This window comes from Chamaea fasciata, unplaced genomic scaffold (assembly GCF_029207755.1).
Source record: "Chamaea fasciata isolate MVZ Bird 193981 ecotype frontalis unplaced genomic scaffold, bChaFas1.0.hap1 SCAF_2, whole genome shotgun sequence".
Taxonomy (NCBI): domain Eukaryota; kingdom Metazoa; phylum Chordata; class Aves; order Passeriformes; family Sylviidae; genus Chamaea; species Chamaea fasciata.
In genome coordinates, this window is record NW_027094087.1 from 29,357,483 (window position 1) to 29,376,210 (window position 18,728).

Consider the following 18,728-nt stretch of genomic DNA (forward strand, 5'->3'; position numbering starts at 1 on the left):
CCAGGAAGGCAATCTCTACATTGTGCATCAGTTCAAAACTAATTGTGTCACAAAACCAGAAAAAAACTGTAAGGGACAGAGACTGATTCTACCTAAGCCATGTGAAGAATTCTTTTGTGATCCCTTTCCTCTGCAAGCCGTTTTGGGGTTTATCAGTCAGAGGAAAGTTTCTCACTAGAAACTAAGATGAGTATTCTGATTCAGGAATAGAAACTGAAACTAATATAAGACTAATAAAAGCACGCCAGTCTCCCAGGAAGCAACACACAAATCCAGAAACACCCATGGCTGCCACAAATGCCAGAGGTAAGTGCATTTATGTGAAAGGCAGGCCTACTTCTCCATATTCAAGTGTAGATATTTACTGTAGTTGTACCTTAAGGACTGGGGTGTAGAAACAAATGTGTATTGTTGGCACAAGGACACACAGGAGACAGATGTGGATTTGTGTTTTATGTCTTTGAATACATTACCGTATCTTGAGTCGTAGGTCCAGCTTCAAAATATTAATATAATTTTGTTAACCTTGGTATGGCAGGAAAAATTAAAAATCCAAAAGAACTTTTTTCTGTGAAAAGAGTTATCAAAGGCATTTAAGAATGGAGCAATGTAGTTATCTTATGTGTTCGCCTATTTTATTTTCATTGTGATATATAAGTAGAAGATATATAATCTTCTTCTTAAACAATCAGGGCAATAAGGCTGTGCAAGGAGTTGATCATGTCTCTGTAGATGTGGAAAACTATTTTCTTCCTGTTAAAATGTAATTTTACTCTGGATAATTCATAATTTCTCATCTTCAAGAGCTAAGCTGCAGAAAAATGCCATTAGTATCTTAATTCTAAGTAAATTTTAAAAGAATTTTTTATTATATTATGTATGATACATAAAAACTAAAATTATAATTAATTATTTCTATTTTATAAACACTTATAATTAAAAAATGAAATTAATTATTTTATCAAATAAAATGATGGTTCCCAGATCCTTAAGTTTTCTATTGGTGGATTTTTACAAAATAAAAAAGTGCCTTGATCACCTGCAACTGTTTTCCTGTAGACCCTCAGCTGGGAAAGGCTGAAAAAGCCTTGGGGTCAAAGTTGCTTGCCACCATGGAAGATAAAATGTGTATAATCAGGCAGATCTGCGTTGCCACCCTGTATGTATTTGTTACACTCCTTTCTGTACCAGTATTTTTTTCCTTGGCACTGATATTTTTTTGATTTTTAGAAAGTTATGGATTAAATAAAGATGGGAAGTCGTTTGTGGACATGTTTTTGTCTATATTGCCAAGATTATGAGTACCAATGAGAAAATGGCTCAAGCCTTGCCTGTCTCGTAGAAGTGGTTTGGAAGATTTAAAGGAATAAGATATTTGATTCTGCTTTATGATTAGTCAGGGAAAAACAGATGCAGTACTGCTGAAATTAGGGAATATAAACTTGAGTGTTTACGCAATCAACCATAATGTGCTAAACTGAGCAAGGGTTTATGTACAGCATGGTTTAAACAACCATCAAATTCAGCTTCCAGGTAGGAGTCAACACCTCCTGCATCCCAGAGCGCCTATCCTGCTGTGCTGTGATTACTTATTGAGCCCTTTCAGAGAAAAGAGATTTGGAAGGAGTGTATAAACTGAAAGGCATCTGGACAGAAAGTGCAGAGAAAATTTTGTTTTCTGACCTGCTATCCTCAGTGACTCACAGATCCTTTCTACACAGGTCCCTCACCCAGAGAGAACAACCAAGGGTAAGAGATGTACCTCTGTCACTCACTGCTGCCTGAGCTACATGGCAACTTCCAGAGACAACCTTGTGCCTTCTTTTATTCTTACTATCCCTTTCCTCCATCTTCCTTTCCAGTTGCCTTACTGCTTTGACTGGTGCTGATCTCTGAGTGGTGACAGGGTTCCTTACCCACCCAACAGCTCTCAAGAAGGTGCTGGGGGTGAAGTTTTCATCACATTCCAGGTTTAGATTGCTAAATCGCAACATTCTTCAAGCTGCTCATTTCTGATGGGAAAAGCTGGGAGTGGGAGTCCTGGCTGATATTGAGAGCGGGCAGTGCACGGTGGGACCAAACAGCATTGAAGTGCTGGGGTCACAGTACTGCTGGTGCTCTTCTTCAGGTGGAGGTTACAACCGAGAGACTTCCAAAGAAATTATTTGCCTCACCAAACCGGGCCAGTGGTGTACCTGCTGTATGAAATCAGGTGGAGAAGAGGTTCCATCTGGAGGAATTGGTGCTCGAACAGTCGTAAGCAACATGCCGAAGTCAACTTCCTGGAAAACCGTTTCAGTGACAAGCCACAAGCTTCTTGCTCAATCACCTGGTTCCTTTCAACTAGTCCCTGTGGAAACTGCTCCAGAAGGATTCTGAAGTTCCTGAGGTCACACCCTAATGTGACCTTGGAAATATATGCAGCCAAGCTGTTCAGGCATCACGATATCCGTAACCAACAAGGTCTCCGCAGCCTGATAATGAATGGAGTCACAATACATATCATGAATCTTGGAGGTAACCCAGTTACTCTTGGTCTAAATGTGGATTGAAAGTTCTAGGATTATGTGCACTCTTAGTTTGTAATAGGGGTGATCGCTGGCTCTGGAGAGGACTAGTGAGTACAAAAGTGTCTCTTCTACTCTCTTCTACCTTATTTCTTCCCCATTCCTGTGCAGCAGCAGGACCAGCATGGTCATTTCCTCTTGCCAAATCTGAACATGGAGGGTTGGAGGTTTCTCTAGCTATCCATACTTCCTTTATATGCAGTGAAAAATCCTGGGCAAGACAGAACCTGTCCCTCCTAGAATACACACGCAGATCAGCTTGCCAGCTGCATCAAGTAATTGGTTTCCCTTGGTAGCTGGAGAAAAGGAAACTTGCCCTAAGGAGACTTTCAGATGATGCATCACAGAAGATGCATCTTGCACATGTGCCTTTTTTTGTGTGTATCTTGCTAGTCTGGTGATGTTTGGCTGTAAAAACAGTCCAGACAACCAGCTCACAAAAAGGAATGTGTATTTGAGGAGATGAACCTCACACACCTGTGTGGATACTTACCACTAGAGTGTGGAGCTACAAAACCCACCAGGTCAAATGTAATCTTAAAGGATGTTGCTTATATTGAGGGTACTGTCTCTGGGATTATAGCACCAGAGCATTGACAGAAGCTCTGGCCATCGTATCAATGCTAAGATCAATATGAAACTGCTAAATGTTGTAGTATTCACTCCAGGTTTTCCCTGATCACTGGGGCAAGTCAGACAGATTCATGATTGAAGCAACTTGTCTTACCAAAGATGTGTTCTCAAGCACAAAGCTGCCAAAAAGAGGAGCCTGACCAGCTCTGACTGCATGTCCCACTTCCCTTTTTACTCCTGCCACTTGCTGATTCCTTATCTCTTGACTTTATGGCAGAGTGTGCTATTTGTGATAAGGGTCGCCCAAGCCGCCACAATGATCAATTTCTCTCTCTGGCAATTCATTTTTAGACATATTGTTACTCTGTAGAGTTTTGGTTCCCCTTTCCAGTAATTTGTTTGTGTAGTTATTTGTGTACTCCTTGTATGAATATCTTTGTCCTTTACTGTATTCTTACTGAGAAACAAATGATTCACTGACATGTTAATGAAGAAAGAACTGGACATCCTTTCATCAAGAGTGACTGGGTATCTCTTTTCTTAGATTACAGTTACTGCTGGAGAAATTTTGTTGCATACCAACCTGGAGAAGACAATTACCAGCCCCAGAACCAGAACATCACTGTATACTCCTTTCTGTATCACAGAGAACTCTTTCATATCTTTTTGGTTAGTAGACACCTGAAGAAAATACCAAGAGTAAAACTAAATGCAAGAAATCCAAGGAAAAGGAGGTTTGGATGATCTCAGCAATGGTGTTAGCAGAAATGATTGTAGGAAAAATAAGCATGGGCTTGATGCTGCATGAGCAGAGAGCCAAGCAGGCAAGAGATTGCCAAAAGACTATGCTCCTACATTGTGCCTCTGTGGCCGGGAGCAGAGAAGAGAAGGGATTTAGCAGTACTCTCAGATTTTAACTAAGGAGTGGATACATTATTTCAAGCCTTTGTATGAAACAGCTAGCAGTTCATTAGCTTGCAGCTTACCAGAGCTATTTGACCCCAAAAGCTCCTTCAGCTCTGTAATCATAATTCAAGTATTCTCTTTTTGCCACTCAGGACAGGGTCATGTATTTTAGTTAAGTTCTGAGCAAGTTCAAAAGCCCAGATGGGTGGATTTACCTTCAGGATCAGAGTTTACAGATAGAAGTATCAGTATAAGATAATAGAAGATAAGAAAGCAGACCAAGATCTGCTTTCCCTTTCTCTTCTGATCCATACAATTACAGAAGTTATTTGTATGGCCTGATGTCCTACTCAGAAAGAGGAATTGGTCTTCTGACCAGGAGAGAAGACCAGGACTGGAGTTAACTGTGGGGTTCAGCCACCCTTTGTGGGGCAAGACAGTTCTTGCTTGAACTGGTCACTCTGTGCAGAATGGATGGCAGGAGGTGGAGGAAGAGATGCCCAAAACTGCTGGCAGGAACTTAGAGTCATAGACACAAAACTAACCTTTTTGTAGGATGCTGTGAATGCCTTGTTTTATTTCTGGCTGAGGAAAAGGTACACATTACACTTCATTTCAGTTCCATTCACCCCAAACATTGCATAGGACTTTCAGTACCTCAAGACCCGACCTTTCCATTTCTTGTCTGAGTAATGCATTCAGGTGACAGGATACACAGTCAGTAGCAATATCCAGTCAATCAGCTGATCTAACAAAGTACTTTATGCAATGTAATGGTTTAGGAGACATTTTCCCCTTGGCTTTCAGCCCTTCTGAGTCTCCAAATGCCTGAGATGATTAAATAATTTAGCAGCTTACCCACGATCAAGTGCATGGTGCGATGCCTGCCGGGAGCTGAGCAGAGCTGTCTTCTAAATGCTCCTGAGTGCTGACAAACTGCTGCCGACTCAGCACGGCTCCCTGTGCAGCACTACAAGGGGAATCTGCCCTTCAGGTCTTGGTTTTAAAGAGCCAGCTAACAAATTGCCTGTCCCAACCAGGCAGCATTAATGATTTCTGCAGAGTCCTCCTGGCTGGGAAGCCTGCTGGAAGTCAGGCACTTGCTCAACTTCTCTGCTGTCTCAGCTAAACACAAGCCACCCCTGAAATGAAGGTGAATAGGGCCCATCATCAATAGTTCTGACTAACTACCAATCCTCCAGAAGTAATGGGAATGTCTGTGTGCTCAGCCCATTTGAACACCCTGCCCCATTTTACTAACTACGTATAGATGTAACGAGGGGAGTGAGTTCCAGGCACGTGCTCCAGAGGAATACACTCTGTTGCATCAAGCCCTGGCCTCCCTGGCAGAAGAAAGACACTGAGGAACCAGAGGGGATTTGGTGGAGTACCACTACAAAGGGCAGGGGGCTAGGGCACTTGCCCTACGAGGAGTGGCTGAGCGAACAGGCTTTCCTAGATCTATAGAGAAGGTGGCTAAGACGGAACTGCAGTTTTCCACTACATAAAGGCAGTAAAGACACAGCCAAACTCTCCTCAGTGACACATAGGGAAAGAACAAGGTAACACACACAAGCTGAAATGAGGGAAATTCCAACAGGATAGAAGGAAAAAGTCTCCCTTTGCAATGGTGCTGTACTGGAATCCAGAGAGGCAGTCACCTCCATCCCTGGAGACACTGAGAAGTTTCCTCTGAGCAGCCAGATCCAGCCTTGGAGTTAGCCATGCTGCCAACATGGTGTGGTACTAGAAACTTCTGGGGGGACCTTTCTAACCGCCCCAAAAATTTGCCTTTCCACAGGATCCAACTCCACTTCCCCTGCATTCAGCTATGCAAGTTGCCACCTTTTAAATGCTTCTGTTTCTAAATTGTCTGTATTTCTAGGAGCGGCTTACATGGCACAGTAAATTATGAGGTGCTACCCTGTTGTCTGGGGAAATGTATCCTGAGGGAGATTATCTAACACACTGAAGGAGGATCAGAGTGATCTCCTGGAGTAGATGCTTTATTTTCAAATTTTCTATCATGCTGAAGAGATAGCTTAAGCTTTTGGTATCTAATTTTTAACAAGGTTTTTTTTCTTCCTCCTAGGGGCTTCCTCCACTTCTAGCAAACTGAATGCAAATGAGCATCACCACCATGCTTTCAAGCTCAGTTGGTGCATCAATACAAGACCAGAAAAGCCAGTCCCTGGCAGTCTTTTCTTCTGCAGCCTTGAAAAGTTTCTTGCTGCCCCCAGAGAAAACCCTTATCACTGGCTGGCCAGTGCTAAGTGTTGAACAGAACAAAGAGCTCATGAGAAGCCATCAGGAAGCTCAGATGATGCAGCCAGGCTCCAGGACACTCTGGCCTTTACAGAGCTTCCTAAGATCCAGTGGGGATGGACACCATGCCCCATAATCAGGCCTTCCACGTCTGCTGATTCTGCAATCAGATTCTGCAAGTGCCCTCTTGGGAGGCCAGCATGTAATATTTTTCACGCTCTGATCTGTTCCAAAGAAGTAATCAGCCATGCATTCTTGCTTTCAGAATTTCTTATGTAGATCACTTTTATGGCTACGTGTGTGTGTCTCAGAAAATGTATCATGGGAGAAAATATTACATGCTATTTATTCAATATTGTAATAATACTTCATTTTAAGGTTTTGTTTATGAGCGTAATCTTTTTTTATGACTGTAAAAGCAGTTTAATAAAAGGGAAGATGTCAATACTGTGGAAACTTTGCTTTTCTTGTTCAGCTCCTTGGTACACAACTCTCCTGTGTAGTTCTACACTCTGGAGACATAGATGTTCTTTACAAACGGGGGAAACAAAGTAAAAACTCTCTACTTTTCCAGCTGGAAACATGGAGTGGAATGGTAAAGTAGGAGTATTGAAAGCTCTGAGCTCTCTCTACTGGCAGAAGGCAAAAAGAAGATACAGTGTTGGGTCTTGCAGCAGTTTTGAATTTGAACAGCAAATAATGTTGATCATCTGAATGCATCATGTGGGGAACTCCATGTGTGGTGACTTCCAGCCTCTTCAAGCAGGAGGGTCACTGTGTGATCCCACTGGGGAATGTGCTGATGCACATAGGGATTGCATAGGGATCTATAACATGCACAAATGGTAACTTGAAGGACAAGGCAGGGGCTGCTGGGAACCCTGCCTATCTCTTCCAGTTTATTAATGCTTATAGCATCCTTTGGCCATGCCAAAATCTCCAGATGTTTAGCAGACCATTGAGACAGTCAGAAAATCTGCAGGCTGAGGAAACAGTTCCAGTCCCCACAGTATGAGAACGTATCTAAGGCTGAGCACAGCTGGCTGGGGAGTGTCTCCTATATTAGTTAAATAAAAAAACTCCAAGCAATGTATAGAGCACCTAAAATTTTCTTCCCCCTGTGCAGGGGGGATGATACTGGATGTCACATGCCCTCTTTCTGGACATTATAGTGTTTACTCTTTGTTTCCATAGGGAGCAATCAAATCACTTGATCAACATGCAGTTTAGTACAGCAGGGTCCATAACCATTCATGTCCAGGGCTCAGCCCTTTCCCACTGAATGCAGGAGGACAAACTTTCTTTGGTCTCTTTGGAAACCTGTCAGTTCCGAGTCAGCCCAGTGAAGTTTTTCACACTAGATATATCTGCCAGAGTAAATTTGCAATCGGCCGTATCCCTCCTGTGCCCCTACTGCCATGTGAGAGCCTAGAGGAGGGTCTACTACACTGGTAGCTTTTAAGGGTAACCACAGCTGGTCTGCTCTCATCTTCTTCTGGCCCTCTGGACTGGTAGAAACATTGTGCCAGCTTGTAGAGTAGGATAGCTTTTAAGTGTGAATCAATGACATGGTTATAGTGAGGAGACATCAACCTCCTCTGTTGGAAACCAGATAGAAATCCCCCAGGACCTCGTGCACACAGGCTTAGAGGCAGAAAGGAATGCAGGGGTTGGTTTGAAACCCTCGGAGGAACTAAGATACAGAAAGTCACACAGACATGAAGTGGGAATGTAAATTTTAGTTTTAGGTAAATAAAAACATGCCTTAAGTGCCTTAAGCAAATAAAGAGACTATATTAGTTAATAGAAAAACCCTAAAGTCTAGTTTGAAGTTCAGTAGCATTACCTTTTATGAAGTGAACTAAGTCCTAGACATAATATAAAGATAATATAGCATTGCTAACATTGCTAGACAGAATTGATAGGCTATGTGTGTAGGCCCTGTGTTAAAAATGACGGCCATTGTTGCACAAATGTGTTAGACCAGGGTAGGTCCAAAAAGACAGTAATAGCATTGTGTTTGTAGCTGATTGGATGATTTATGAATATAATGCATTGTATCAGGATTACTGCTGCTGCTGCTGCTTGAGACATGGGGACTCTATGCTAGAAGGCTTTTTGCATAATGGCATGGACTGTAACACTCTCACCTTTGTGAGACTGATCTAGCCATGTAATAAATTACTTTACACCAAGCAGCAGCCTCTCTTGTTCCTGTTGGTCCCCTCAAACTTGGTAACCCTCCCTGCACTGGAACTTGGGTGCAGAAGCAAGAGCAATGGAGTTTTAGCCATATCTGATGTGGTTTTGGAAGCCTGAGGGGAAACCTGCCTAAGACAGAATGTGTGAGAGGTTTAAAAGCCAAAGGCAGCCTCTAGAATAGTTGACACCCTTTGGTGCCTCCTCCTCTGCTATGAGCTCTGCTCTTGCAGCAGCCCACTTTCTCCTTCCCCAGCAGAGGCTCTGCTCATCATTGCTCACGTTGTCTGAACCAGAGGTCCCTTCTCTGCCAAATCCCTTCATGTTTCTTTTGTGAACCAAATCTGACTTCCATCACTGTGAATATTTAATACATATGTGATGAAATAATGACATTCTGCTCATAGGGATGCTAAAGGGTCAGCACCAGGGAGAGTAGAAAAATGCACTCAAAGATAGTGCTGGACACAAATACATGTAGGCTGAAAACCCCCTGAAGGGACAAGCAGCAAGGGACCAGATTCCATGACCCTGAAACCCCGTTCTATCCTGATTTCTAAGTACCAGCATGCAGGAGAGTAAGAGAAAGCAAGGAGGGAGAAGACATGCTTTTGTTTGCAAGGGTCTGGAGTGTGTCTTTGCATTGTTTATGGTAATCTGTTTCTTATTATTGCAAAGTCCAAGGACACTGTGTACTGACCTGGAGTAATGCTGTGTGCAGCTGTGGGAATGATGTCAGTGTCCTGCTCTTCAGTGGACATGTTCTGGGGGTTGTTGAGAGACAGGCTTTGGGAGCTGTTTGCAGCATGGATCAACATCCCTTCAAGGCAATATCCTCAGCAGGGTGCCAGACATCCCCGTGCACCAGGAGATGGCAACCATGCCCAGCTGTCCACACCAGTCTCCATCCCATCCGTTTGTCCTGTTTCCTATGTTATCAAGGACCGATCCTCTACAGCTACCTGGATGTGCCTGTGCCTTGTTCATTGCTGCAAACCACAGAGTGTCGATCAAGTGAGACTGGGGTTTTCAGCCAATACCAAGGCCCCTGCTCTGGCTGTTCCCCAAAGTCTGGGGAGGAAACGCCCTCCCAGAAATCACAAGCCCCCATTTCCCACAGCTCAGGCAGCTGGGACCAGAGGTATATTTGCCACAGTCCCCTTGAGAGGCTAGTTTTTGCCCAGGTGCATATAAAGGGGAGAGACAACTAGAGTAGCACACCCACAATCTCCATAAGGCTGTAAAGATAAGTGGTCCTCAAAAATATATCATCAGTAGTGAAATGTTCACTATATGCACAGTCTACAAAGCAAGAAAAATATCTTAGGTTAAAAAAGTAATGTTACTGCACAACAGCCACCCTCCAGGGAGTTATTCTTGGCAAAGAAACCTAAAAGGTTTGAGGTTGAATTAATTTAGAAAGCCAAATTAAAGAATATCTTTTAACAAACTATGAATTGAAAAAAAGTGCAGTTAAAATAATCTCATGCACAAAAGAGCTAAATTCCTATAGCTGGAATCACATGGATTAATTCTAGAGTCCACTCTGGACTTAATCTGATTTATGTTCAGAAGAATCTAAACACAGCATGTCTTCTTAATGTGGTTCATGATTCTTTGCATTTACTCATTGCATTTTTTTTCCTCCTGTACAATGTCACCTGTTGGCATGTTTTGTTTCAACAAGTATCCTCAACCCCTGTTGAAGTCCTGTTAGTCAGAATTTAAGCAAAAGCCAGTATTTCAGCTCCTTTTTAAGAAAATGCTATTTTTTTCTAACAATTTCACTGAGAAGGACAACGCTGTTGTACAGGCCAATACCAAATTTGAAAGACAAAGATTCTTTTTACATCTTTGCTTCTCTTCTTGTTTTGTGAAGCAGATTGGGTCAGCCCTTCTGTGTCCAGTGCAGTCAATTATGAGTCATGAATGGGCACAATAGGCTGGCCATCAATGAAAGAAGCATCTCAAATAACTTCAGGGATTTTTGGTAGTATTTCCAAAGTACCCAAACAATTTATCTGCCATGATATACTGGGTGACACTCCCAATAACTTCAAAGCTATGAGTAAAAGTATGAAGACAGTTTAATATTTCCAGGTTGTGCCTCCAGAAATCAGAAGAGATGACACGTCAATCCTGTGTCCAATTTACCTCCTTCACCCACATGGTACCAAAAAATGAAAAACCAGATACTTGTTTGTAAGACCTTTATTTGTATAAATAATATGCACCATATGAAACAAATATACAACACCATGCTTGCAAATTAATGCTTTGCAAAGTACTCTCATTGCTATTCCTGGTCGAAATTCCGCAAGCTGAGAGTGCCTCAGGAGCCTGAAGTTGTAGGAAGCATGTGATGCACCTGGTTGTGTGCTCTCCTAACAGGAGGAGGCCCTGTAGGAGCAGGGCTCTCTGCTGTCCTTCTGCAGCTGGCCTGGCACCAGAGAAGGTGTTCTGAGGAGCCTCCAGCCTCCCCAGAAAGAGGAATAGGATGGAGCAGAGAACTTGCAGCCATTATAAAGGAAATGACAGAGCACACCCAGAGTGTGGGACACACTTAGCCTTGTCAAAGCCTCAGAAGGTTAGATTGGAGAGGGCAATCCAGCTGTAATTCAGGCGGTGCGAAGGTGGTGGTGAGCAGGCATGTACTGTGAGCCCACATCTTCAGCTTGTTAAGATTGTGTCCACCAGATCAGGAGCTAATGGGGTCCCCTAGTGGAAACAGAGTGACTGCCACGCAGAAGGATGGTTTCATTTTTGCCCCTATAGAAGATATTTATTTACTGGCTGAAGAGATTTACGTGTGCCAGTTGTTTTTATTTTTCTGGCCAGCTCTCAAGTACAGTCACCAACTAGACATTGCTGGCCATCTTATGGGCAGTAAAAGGCTTGGAAAAACAGAAGACTGTGGGACTGTAAAGGTGCCTCCAGCAGAGGCAGTTGGCTGGGGAGGGAGCATATTGCCTGTCTGGTCTAGGGGGAAATGCTCAGCAGATGAAGAGCACTCCACACAGTGAGAGCTGTGGTGCTCTGCACACAGTTCACTTAGACAGACCTGCTGGCTTCAAGTGAGGTTTTCAAGCTGAGCTACCTGGGCTGTCAAGGACTCACTTCAACACCCTCAGCTGAGCATTCCATTAGCTGGCCAACTTTGCCGTGAATACATAAGCTGTACCACTTCAGTCGTGATGGTTTTCAACTTCCTACCAACACCCAGAAGGACAAATAAACCATTTCACAGGGGAGGACACAGAGCAGCCGAGTGTAGTGCAGCTCTAAAAGCCAAAAAATGTGCTCCTTGAAGCCCTCATGAAGTGTGCAGGTCAGTGCAGTGCCAGTGAGAACACAGCCACAGATACAGCTTTGCAGCTGTCTGTTCCCACCTGGGCAAGGCTAAACCCAGAGCTCCATTTAGTGGATCACCTGGATTAGCTCTGCAGGGATTCAGGGGAAGCAAATCACTCTCTGGCAATGTCACTGCAGTCCTGGCTATTCCCAGTTAGCAATGGATAAGGTGTGAGCCTGGGGAAGGTGTCTTCACAAGATCAGCCTAATTCTCCTTGGAAATAAAAAGTAAGGATAGTCTTATCTCTAGGCACAGGGCCAGAAGGAAGAGTGATGTAAGGAGGGAAGAAGAGAAAGATCTGTTGTAAGAGAGACAGTTGGAAATCAAAGAACAAGTGTTTGCGAAATCTTCTGATTGCTGATGACTTTCACTTCAAAGTCCCAGAATTTTAAAAGCATCTCGTAAATCATCAACTTCATACAGTGGCTGCAGGACAAAATATAAATGGTAGGTCAGTTGTCAAGTGAGGAGGAACCCATGAATATGAGGAAGGAATGGCAGGAGATGGGATGAGACATGGAAGAAGGGGAAGTGAACGAGGAGAGGAGCAGTGAAAAAAGTTGGAGGAAGAGGCATAAGGGATGTAGAAGGTGAAGACACATGAGTGAATGAAATGGCAGATGGCAGGGATGAGCAGTAGGAGCAGAGAGGAATTGTAGCGAGGAAGAGAGGGAAGAGGCACTGGAAGAAGGAGAATTGGTCCTTACCAGGAGGATTCGTCGAAGTTTCCTGGCAAGATGGACAGAGTTTTCATGCAGCCCTTCCCAGCCTTTGAATGTCTGTTCCCTGTTCTCCACAAATGTGTTCCAGCAGTAGAAAAAATCTGTGCAAGGTACAGGGGAGTTACAGGATGCTCAACAGGACACTGACCTCTCCTAGGAACACTAAATCATCACACTCTGCATCATCTCTGGCTCCTTGCCCTACCTTCTCCCCCTCTCCTGGGTCTCCCTGACGCCCCTTAGCTCTCCATCGTCTCTTTCCTGCCTGCACAACTCACCTTTGAAGGTCATGATGGCAATTTGTGCCCCCGCCTTGTGCAGGCGCCTCAGCCCCTCGGGCTCTGCCTTGCGGTCCTCGCAGAAGTAGAGGCGGGCCATGAAGATGCGGAGGGTCAGGTTGGGGTAGGAGCGCAGGAAGTTGGCGATGTGCTGGGCGCAGTCGTAGCAGGGGCTCCAGGAGGTGAACCAGGTGATTCGGTAGCAGCGTCCCGGGTCCAGGTCCCAGGCTGCGATGTAGCGCAGGAAGAGCACCTCCACGTGGCAGCCCATCTTCGGGAAACGGGGAGAGACGGGCAAGGCGTGAGGTGCCGCAGACGGAGCAGGCTGTGAGAGGGGCAAAAGGGAGCGCTGGCGTGGAAAAAACAAAGCGGGGGGCGTGTTCTTGGGTCAGCACACACGGGGAGGAGGCACGGTAGTACCCAAGGGCTACAGAGAAGCACAGGAGGGCACCGATGTGGAGGGATGCACAAACGGGATGGGCGAGCGCTAAGTAGGAAGGCAGGCATACTGGTAAAGCAGCAGGGAATGTGGATGCCTTCCTGGTAACACACCTGGGGATAGCACAAAGTACAGCTTTACCCGGAGGCCGCATCCCTCAAACAGTGTGTGCCAGCACAGCGCCCAGGTGTGCCCGCGTTGCTGTCACAGCCCTCTGTTCCCTGCTGCCCCAGGCAAACAGGAGCTGCAGGCACCTCAGAACAGGCTGGCGAGGTGTTCCCGTACCTGGTTGCGCAGGTATCCGAAGTCCAGGGAGCACGAGGTCGCGCTGTCCCGACGCTTTACAACGTAGCAGAGGTAGGTTTCCCGCCGGCCCTTGGCCTTGCGCAGGTTCCTGAAGTTGTAAAGGAAGAGCCTCCTTTGCATGAGGATGCTGCAGGAGAAGACAAAGAGAGAATTTACATTAGCCCCACCCTGCAGCCAGCAGTTTACCATTGTCTCTGTTGAGGGCTCAGCACCAAAAATATCCTCACACCTTCTGGTGTGAGAAGAGTGTCAGTAATTTGCATTAAATGTTCTAGGGAAAGGATGCAGACGTGACTCTGGGGATAAAGCAGGTGACCTTGTGAGTGGAAATGGTGTGTGAATTAAGAGTGATTAGTCAAACAGCAACTATGGCTGGGCAGAGCGTGAAAATATCTGAAAATATCCAGAACATGGACACCAATGAGGAAGAAGGATGAAGGCATCTGAGAAGACCTGTGAAGATGAGAGGGTGTGGAGTTCAGTCATCAAGAGATGTTATTTTTACTATATGAAACCCTGAAAATCCACTGGGGCAAAGGACGGATCAAATTAGAATCTCTACAGAGAAGACTGGACTGAATGTCTTCCAAGCACTGCCTAAAAGAAAAGCAGAGTTGAAAGTGTGCAGGAGTAGGGAAGAATGCCATCCAGTTGCTGATGGAAGATATAAAGGGTAGGCATGCTGACGCCTCTCCAGACTCAGGTACCATTTCCACAGCATCAGACAGACATCAGGACTGGCATGGGCCTGCTCCTGTGCCCAGGGATCCTGCTGGGGAGAGGTAGCAGGAGCACAGGGAGGGCGTAAGGTAGTCATGAGCCATATCACACAGCCTCACTGCCAAGTGGAGGGACACAGGCAGCTGGGTTCATTGAGGTGAGATACTCACCTCCCCCGCAGCAATGCAAAACAGAAGTGAATAGGTTAAAAATAATCACGTCCTTTGTCATCTTTTCCCACTGTTAGGCTGATGTTCAGCAGAAAGATGGGGTAAGTTTCAGAGATTCTGAGCTGGGTTTTCCGGAGGATCTCCAGTGAAGTGCATAAAAGGGGAATTTGGGTTTCTTGGGGATTTAAATCTGAGAGTCTAGGCACATATATGCACCCTTCTTCTGTTTGCCAATGTCACCAAAAAGCTTGAGCACTGCAGAGCACTTAATTACCAGCTAACAGGCGTCCTCTCTGCTCCTCCAGGAGCTTCTGTCCCTTGTGCACCCTGACACATGGCCACTGCATCACAGGCACTCATTCATGCAGTCATGCACCCCCTCTTGCCTTTTGCTATGTAGTGACTGCTTTGAGGTTGTGTGGCACTCCCTACTGCTCCTCACCTGCATCAGACAGTTTCTCCCTCAGGCACCCTTGCTCCCCTGATTGTCCCACAGACAGGCAAACGACTCTTTCCTGGTTTCCCTCAGCCTGCAGTGCAAAAATACCTGTCCTGCTCACACAGAAAGAGGAAGCACACACATACCCTATTATGCCATGCTTTGTGCAGACAGGGTCCTGCAGAAGCACATCACATGGGAGCATGTCTTCTGTTAGAAGAAAGTCCATAAGAGAAGACTGCACACACTCAGGATGGTAAAGCATCCCCATTAAGTATTTCATTAAGCCCAACGACAGTCTGAGGCCGTTCCTGGAGGTCTGTCCTGTAAGAACTGTTGCAGTCCTGCTCTGTGGGGCTCGCAGGTTGTGTCAGGAGCAGAGCACAAGCTGATCCCACTGCATTTTGTCACCCTTTTTTCTGGCTGTTCGTGTTGTGTACGTGTTTCCCATACCCACTGCATGTTCTTCATCACCTTTCTCACACTTAGACCTGACTCACTCCCTACCACCTTAGATTCACCCTATTTTCCTGCCTTTGTACAAACACAAATGAACACCTATGTATATTCCTAACACACACACAGAGGCACACATATTGGTCTCCTCATATAATTATCAACCAGTGGTTCACCACAGGTTTCTAGATGTGTTATTGCAGGGATATGGAAAAGACTGTGCCCTGTAACAGAGATGCTGGAGAGGGGATCAGTTCTGTGGTGACAGATCCTCAGGTTGTCCAGAAAGGATAACCCACAAGTGTCATAGGCCAGAGACTTGCAAAGCACTTACCTGGGGTGTGCCACAACTGCAGAAAAACAGAGCAGGGGCACTGTGCACAAGGCAATTGCTTGCTGAAGAAACATATAAGCCAGGTGAAAAACAATTACAATTACATTGATGTTTCATTAAAACCCATAAGGGAAAATGCTTTTTATCACATCAAAAACATCAGGGAAAACAGACTTTCCCTTTTCTACTTTTTTTTTTTTTTTAAGTTTTGGCCAAAACCATTTGCTTTCAAGATGTTTCTGATTCTTCTTCTAATTGTCCCTTTTCTCATCTCATTCCATTTTTCTCTGTTCAATGTTTTGCCAGTGCAGAGTTGCATGTGGATGCAAATCAGAATGAAGAACAAGAAATGACCCCAAACCACAGAAAAATAAAATTACAATCACTTAGATTATTTTTCAGTTTCAGAACAAATTGAAGACAATTTGAATCACAGAAGACATTTGTTCAACTAGAAATGGTCATTACCATCAGTTCTTTTTCTCCCTTTCCTCTGCAGTTCACCATCCCAGGGTTTTTTTCCCAGGGAGGATTTCAGAATATGTCTGGTGCAAACAGAATAATGAATGAACAGATGTTGTGTGGAGCAACTGAGCAGATGTCAGGTTAGGTGTAAACTGCTGGATACACATGCAACTCCTATGGCTATAGCATAGCTCAAGGAAAAGCAGCAAGGACACGTATGAGCTCTTATTATACCTGGGCACTGAAGAAGCAGCCTGAACAGAGATCTTCTCCTCAAATAAAGATTAATGAAATCAGAGTGAAGCCCCCTGAGTGTGTGCATAGTATGCAGTTGTGGAGAGTGATTAGTCATAATAAGCTCACAGAGTAATTGCAGTGCAAGTAGAGGACTGAGGTGCTTAAGCAGCAGATAGCATCTGACTATTCATCCTTCTGTTATCATCCTTTGTTTCTAGAAAAGAAAAACAATGAAAGGAACAGAGAATAGCCACAAGTAAGAAATTACAGAAAGGGAAAAGAGTACAGGTGGCAGACAGTCAAAGAGAAAGAACAATAGAGACACAGAGATGCAAGTTGCAAGAGCAGGAGATGCAGGGAGTTAGATCAGTGAGTCAGATGGGGAAGGGGAAAGGGAAAAGGATGGTCAACACCAGAGGGAGAGCAAGCTAATTGTGACAGAAAGACTCTCATATGAGCAAGAAACCAGAGGCACTCATTTTACCTGTCCATGACTCCTAGGGTCTCTCTCAGGTGATGGGATTACAGGGAGGTTATCTCGCAGACTCTGTTAGTGCAGCCCTCTGTACCTGATGTACAGAAATGTGGACTAGTCTGTGTGTGCCCTCCCCATTCACCCCTATCTATTCCCTGCTGGCTTTCATCGGGGTGTGGTTGAGGGAGGAGTTAGAAGGGTCTCTGGAGCTGCAGGAGCTGAAAAGTGTTGAGATGCAAAGGGGCATCAGTTCTGAAAGATGCTCAGCACCCATTGGTCACCACCTGCCCCTGCCTACTGGCCCCCCTGCCAGCAAAATTCTTCTGAAATAATATCAATAGCATAACAAGGCAGGAAACATTGTCTAGTGGTTAGAGGGGGGCCTAAGAGCTTGTGTACCACTAGTGTGAATGTGGGCAAAACCACACCATCCCTCCAGGCTTCACATCACACAGCTGTGCAGGGACGGTGGTGACCCTGCCCTGCTCCACCACAGGCAGCTCTGTGCAGCAACCTGGAGCCACCCCGTTGGAAGGAGCTCAGGGAACACCAAATTGTGGGCACACTTTCCCTGCTCCTCTGTGACCCCCTGAAAGGCCTGGCAGTTGCATGGATCAACACTGAAGCTGAAGATGAGAGGGAAAGGGCCCCAGCCCCCAGGGTTCAGTGCAGAGTGGCCGGCCTCGTTTTGGTACCTGAACATTGCCACGGTGTCTGAGCCCTGTCAACACGCCAGGAGTGGTGGCAGACCTGCATTGCAAAGCTGTACACAAAGCACCAGTGGAGAGTGACTCTGGGCCTGATCCTGCAGTTCCAGGTGGTACTGGCACCAGCACCGAGCTCTGCTGGTGGCAGGGTGACAGTTGGGACACACTGACTGAGCTCTGTGCTGTCACAGCCAGGCTGGCACTCAGGCTGCACACACTTTGCTCTGCTAGCACTGCTCTGGGCTGCTCAGGCTCTGCTCCTGCCTCGGCACCCATCCCCTCTGCAGGGCTGAAGGACAGCCGAGGGATGGGGCAGCGCCTTCGGCTGGGCACAGAGGAGGCAGCCAGGGGACATTCTGCTCCGTTTCTGCCTCAAGTGGCACATGGCTGAGAAGCAGGGCTTTTGTTTACCTCATGCTAGGGTAGTTCTTCGTTTTTTCTCTGCTTGATTAACTTTCCTTATTAATTTTACTGGTTTTCAGAATGCTAAGGCTTTGTGAAACCAGTATATGCAAACACATGCAAAAGAGAGATGAGTTGCCAGAACAGAGCCAACTCTCTAGCCCAGCACTTGTGGAGGACTTGTTTTTGAGAGCAGAGAGCATGGCATACTTCAGGAAAAGGAGAAGCATGCCTGCAAGGCCCAGGCATGGGCTGTCCTACTCCTGAGGGAAATGCCTGGGTAGGACACATGCTCAATGAACACACATTTTGGCAGCTGCATTGGTCTCAAGAGCTGTGGCAATTATCCTCCTTGAGGATCTGGCTCCTAGTGTTTGACCAAAGCTAGAAGAGACTGAAATGCTTGAGAATCCCTGTCCTACTTAACAGAATCTAAGAGAACACTCTGGCTAATGAAATAGCTGCCCCCTTTCAGCCTTTACTCAAGTAGCGCCTTGTGACAAATCTCCTAAGTCAGACCAACACATCACACATTAATACTAGATTTTCTTTAAATAATTCAAAGAGGACATTTGTTACGCAGGACATTATTTAAAAAAAAAAAAAAAAAAAAAAAAAAAAAAAAAAAAAAAGAGAGAGAGAGAGAGATAAAAAAAAAAAAGAGAAAAGCAAAACCAAAAAGCAAAACACTCTGGGAAATCAGCTTCCTAGTGATC

General features: G+C 45.2%; 2 protein-coding genes across 2 annotated transcripts; one reads left to right on the forward strand and one right to left on the reverse strand.

Moving 5' to 3' along the window:
* The first annotated feature begins 284 nt into the window (after positions 1-284).
* LOC136285872 (C->U-editing enzyme APOBEC-1-like) lies at positions 285-6,743 on the forward strand. Its single transcript, XM_066177380.1, has 5 exons — positions 285-306; positions 1,722-1,749; positions 2,129-2,517; positions 3,685-3,809; positions 6,139-6,743. Exons 1-5 carry the CDS (start codon positions 285-287, stop codon positions 6,163-6,165), a joined length of 591 nt encoding a protein of 196 aa, XP_066033477.1. The 3' UTR covers positions 6,166-6,743.
* Positions 6,744-10,706: 3,963 nt separating this feature from the next.
* Positions 10,707-13,796, reverse strand: AICDA (activation induced cytidine deaminase). Its single transcript, XM_066177287.1, has 4 exons — positions 13,587-13,796; positions 12,863-13,133; positions 12,570-12,685; positions 10,707-12,288 (listed from the first exon to the last, which is right to left on the reverse strand). Exons 1-4 carry the CDS (start codon positions 13,794-13,796, stop codon positions 12,235-12,237), a joined length of 651 nt encoding a protein of 216 aa, XP_066033384.1. The 3' UTR covers positions 10,707-12,234.
* Between the last annotated feature and the right edge of the window lie 4,932 nt (positions 13,797-18,728).

Coding starts and splice junctions, on each gene's coding strand:
- LOC136285872 (XM_066177380.1), top strand. CDS start 285: ATGGCTGCCACAAATGCCAGAG. Junction 1,750..2,128: donor CCCAGAGAGAACAACCAAGG/GTAAGAGATGTA, acceptor GCTCTTCTTCAG/GTGGAGGTTACAACCGAGAG. Junction 2,518..3,684: donor ACATATCATGAATCTTGGAG/GTAACCCAGTTA, acceptor CTCTTTTCTTAG/ATTACAGTTACTGCTGGAGA.
- AICDA (XM_066177287.1), bottom strand. CDS start 13,796: ATGGTAAACTGCTGGCTGCAGGGTGGGGCTAATGTAAATTCTCTCTTT. Junction 12,686..12,862: donor TGCCATCATGACCTTCAAAG/GTGAGTTGTGCA, acceptor TACCTTGCACAG/ATTTTTTCTACTGCTGGAAC. Junction 12,289..12,569: donor AACTTCGACGAATCCTCCTG/GTAAGGACCAAT, acceptor TTTGTCCTGCAG/CCACTGTATGAAGTTGATGA.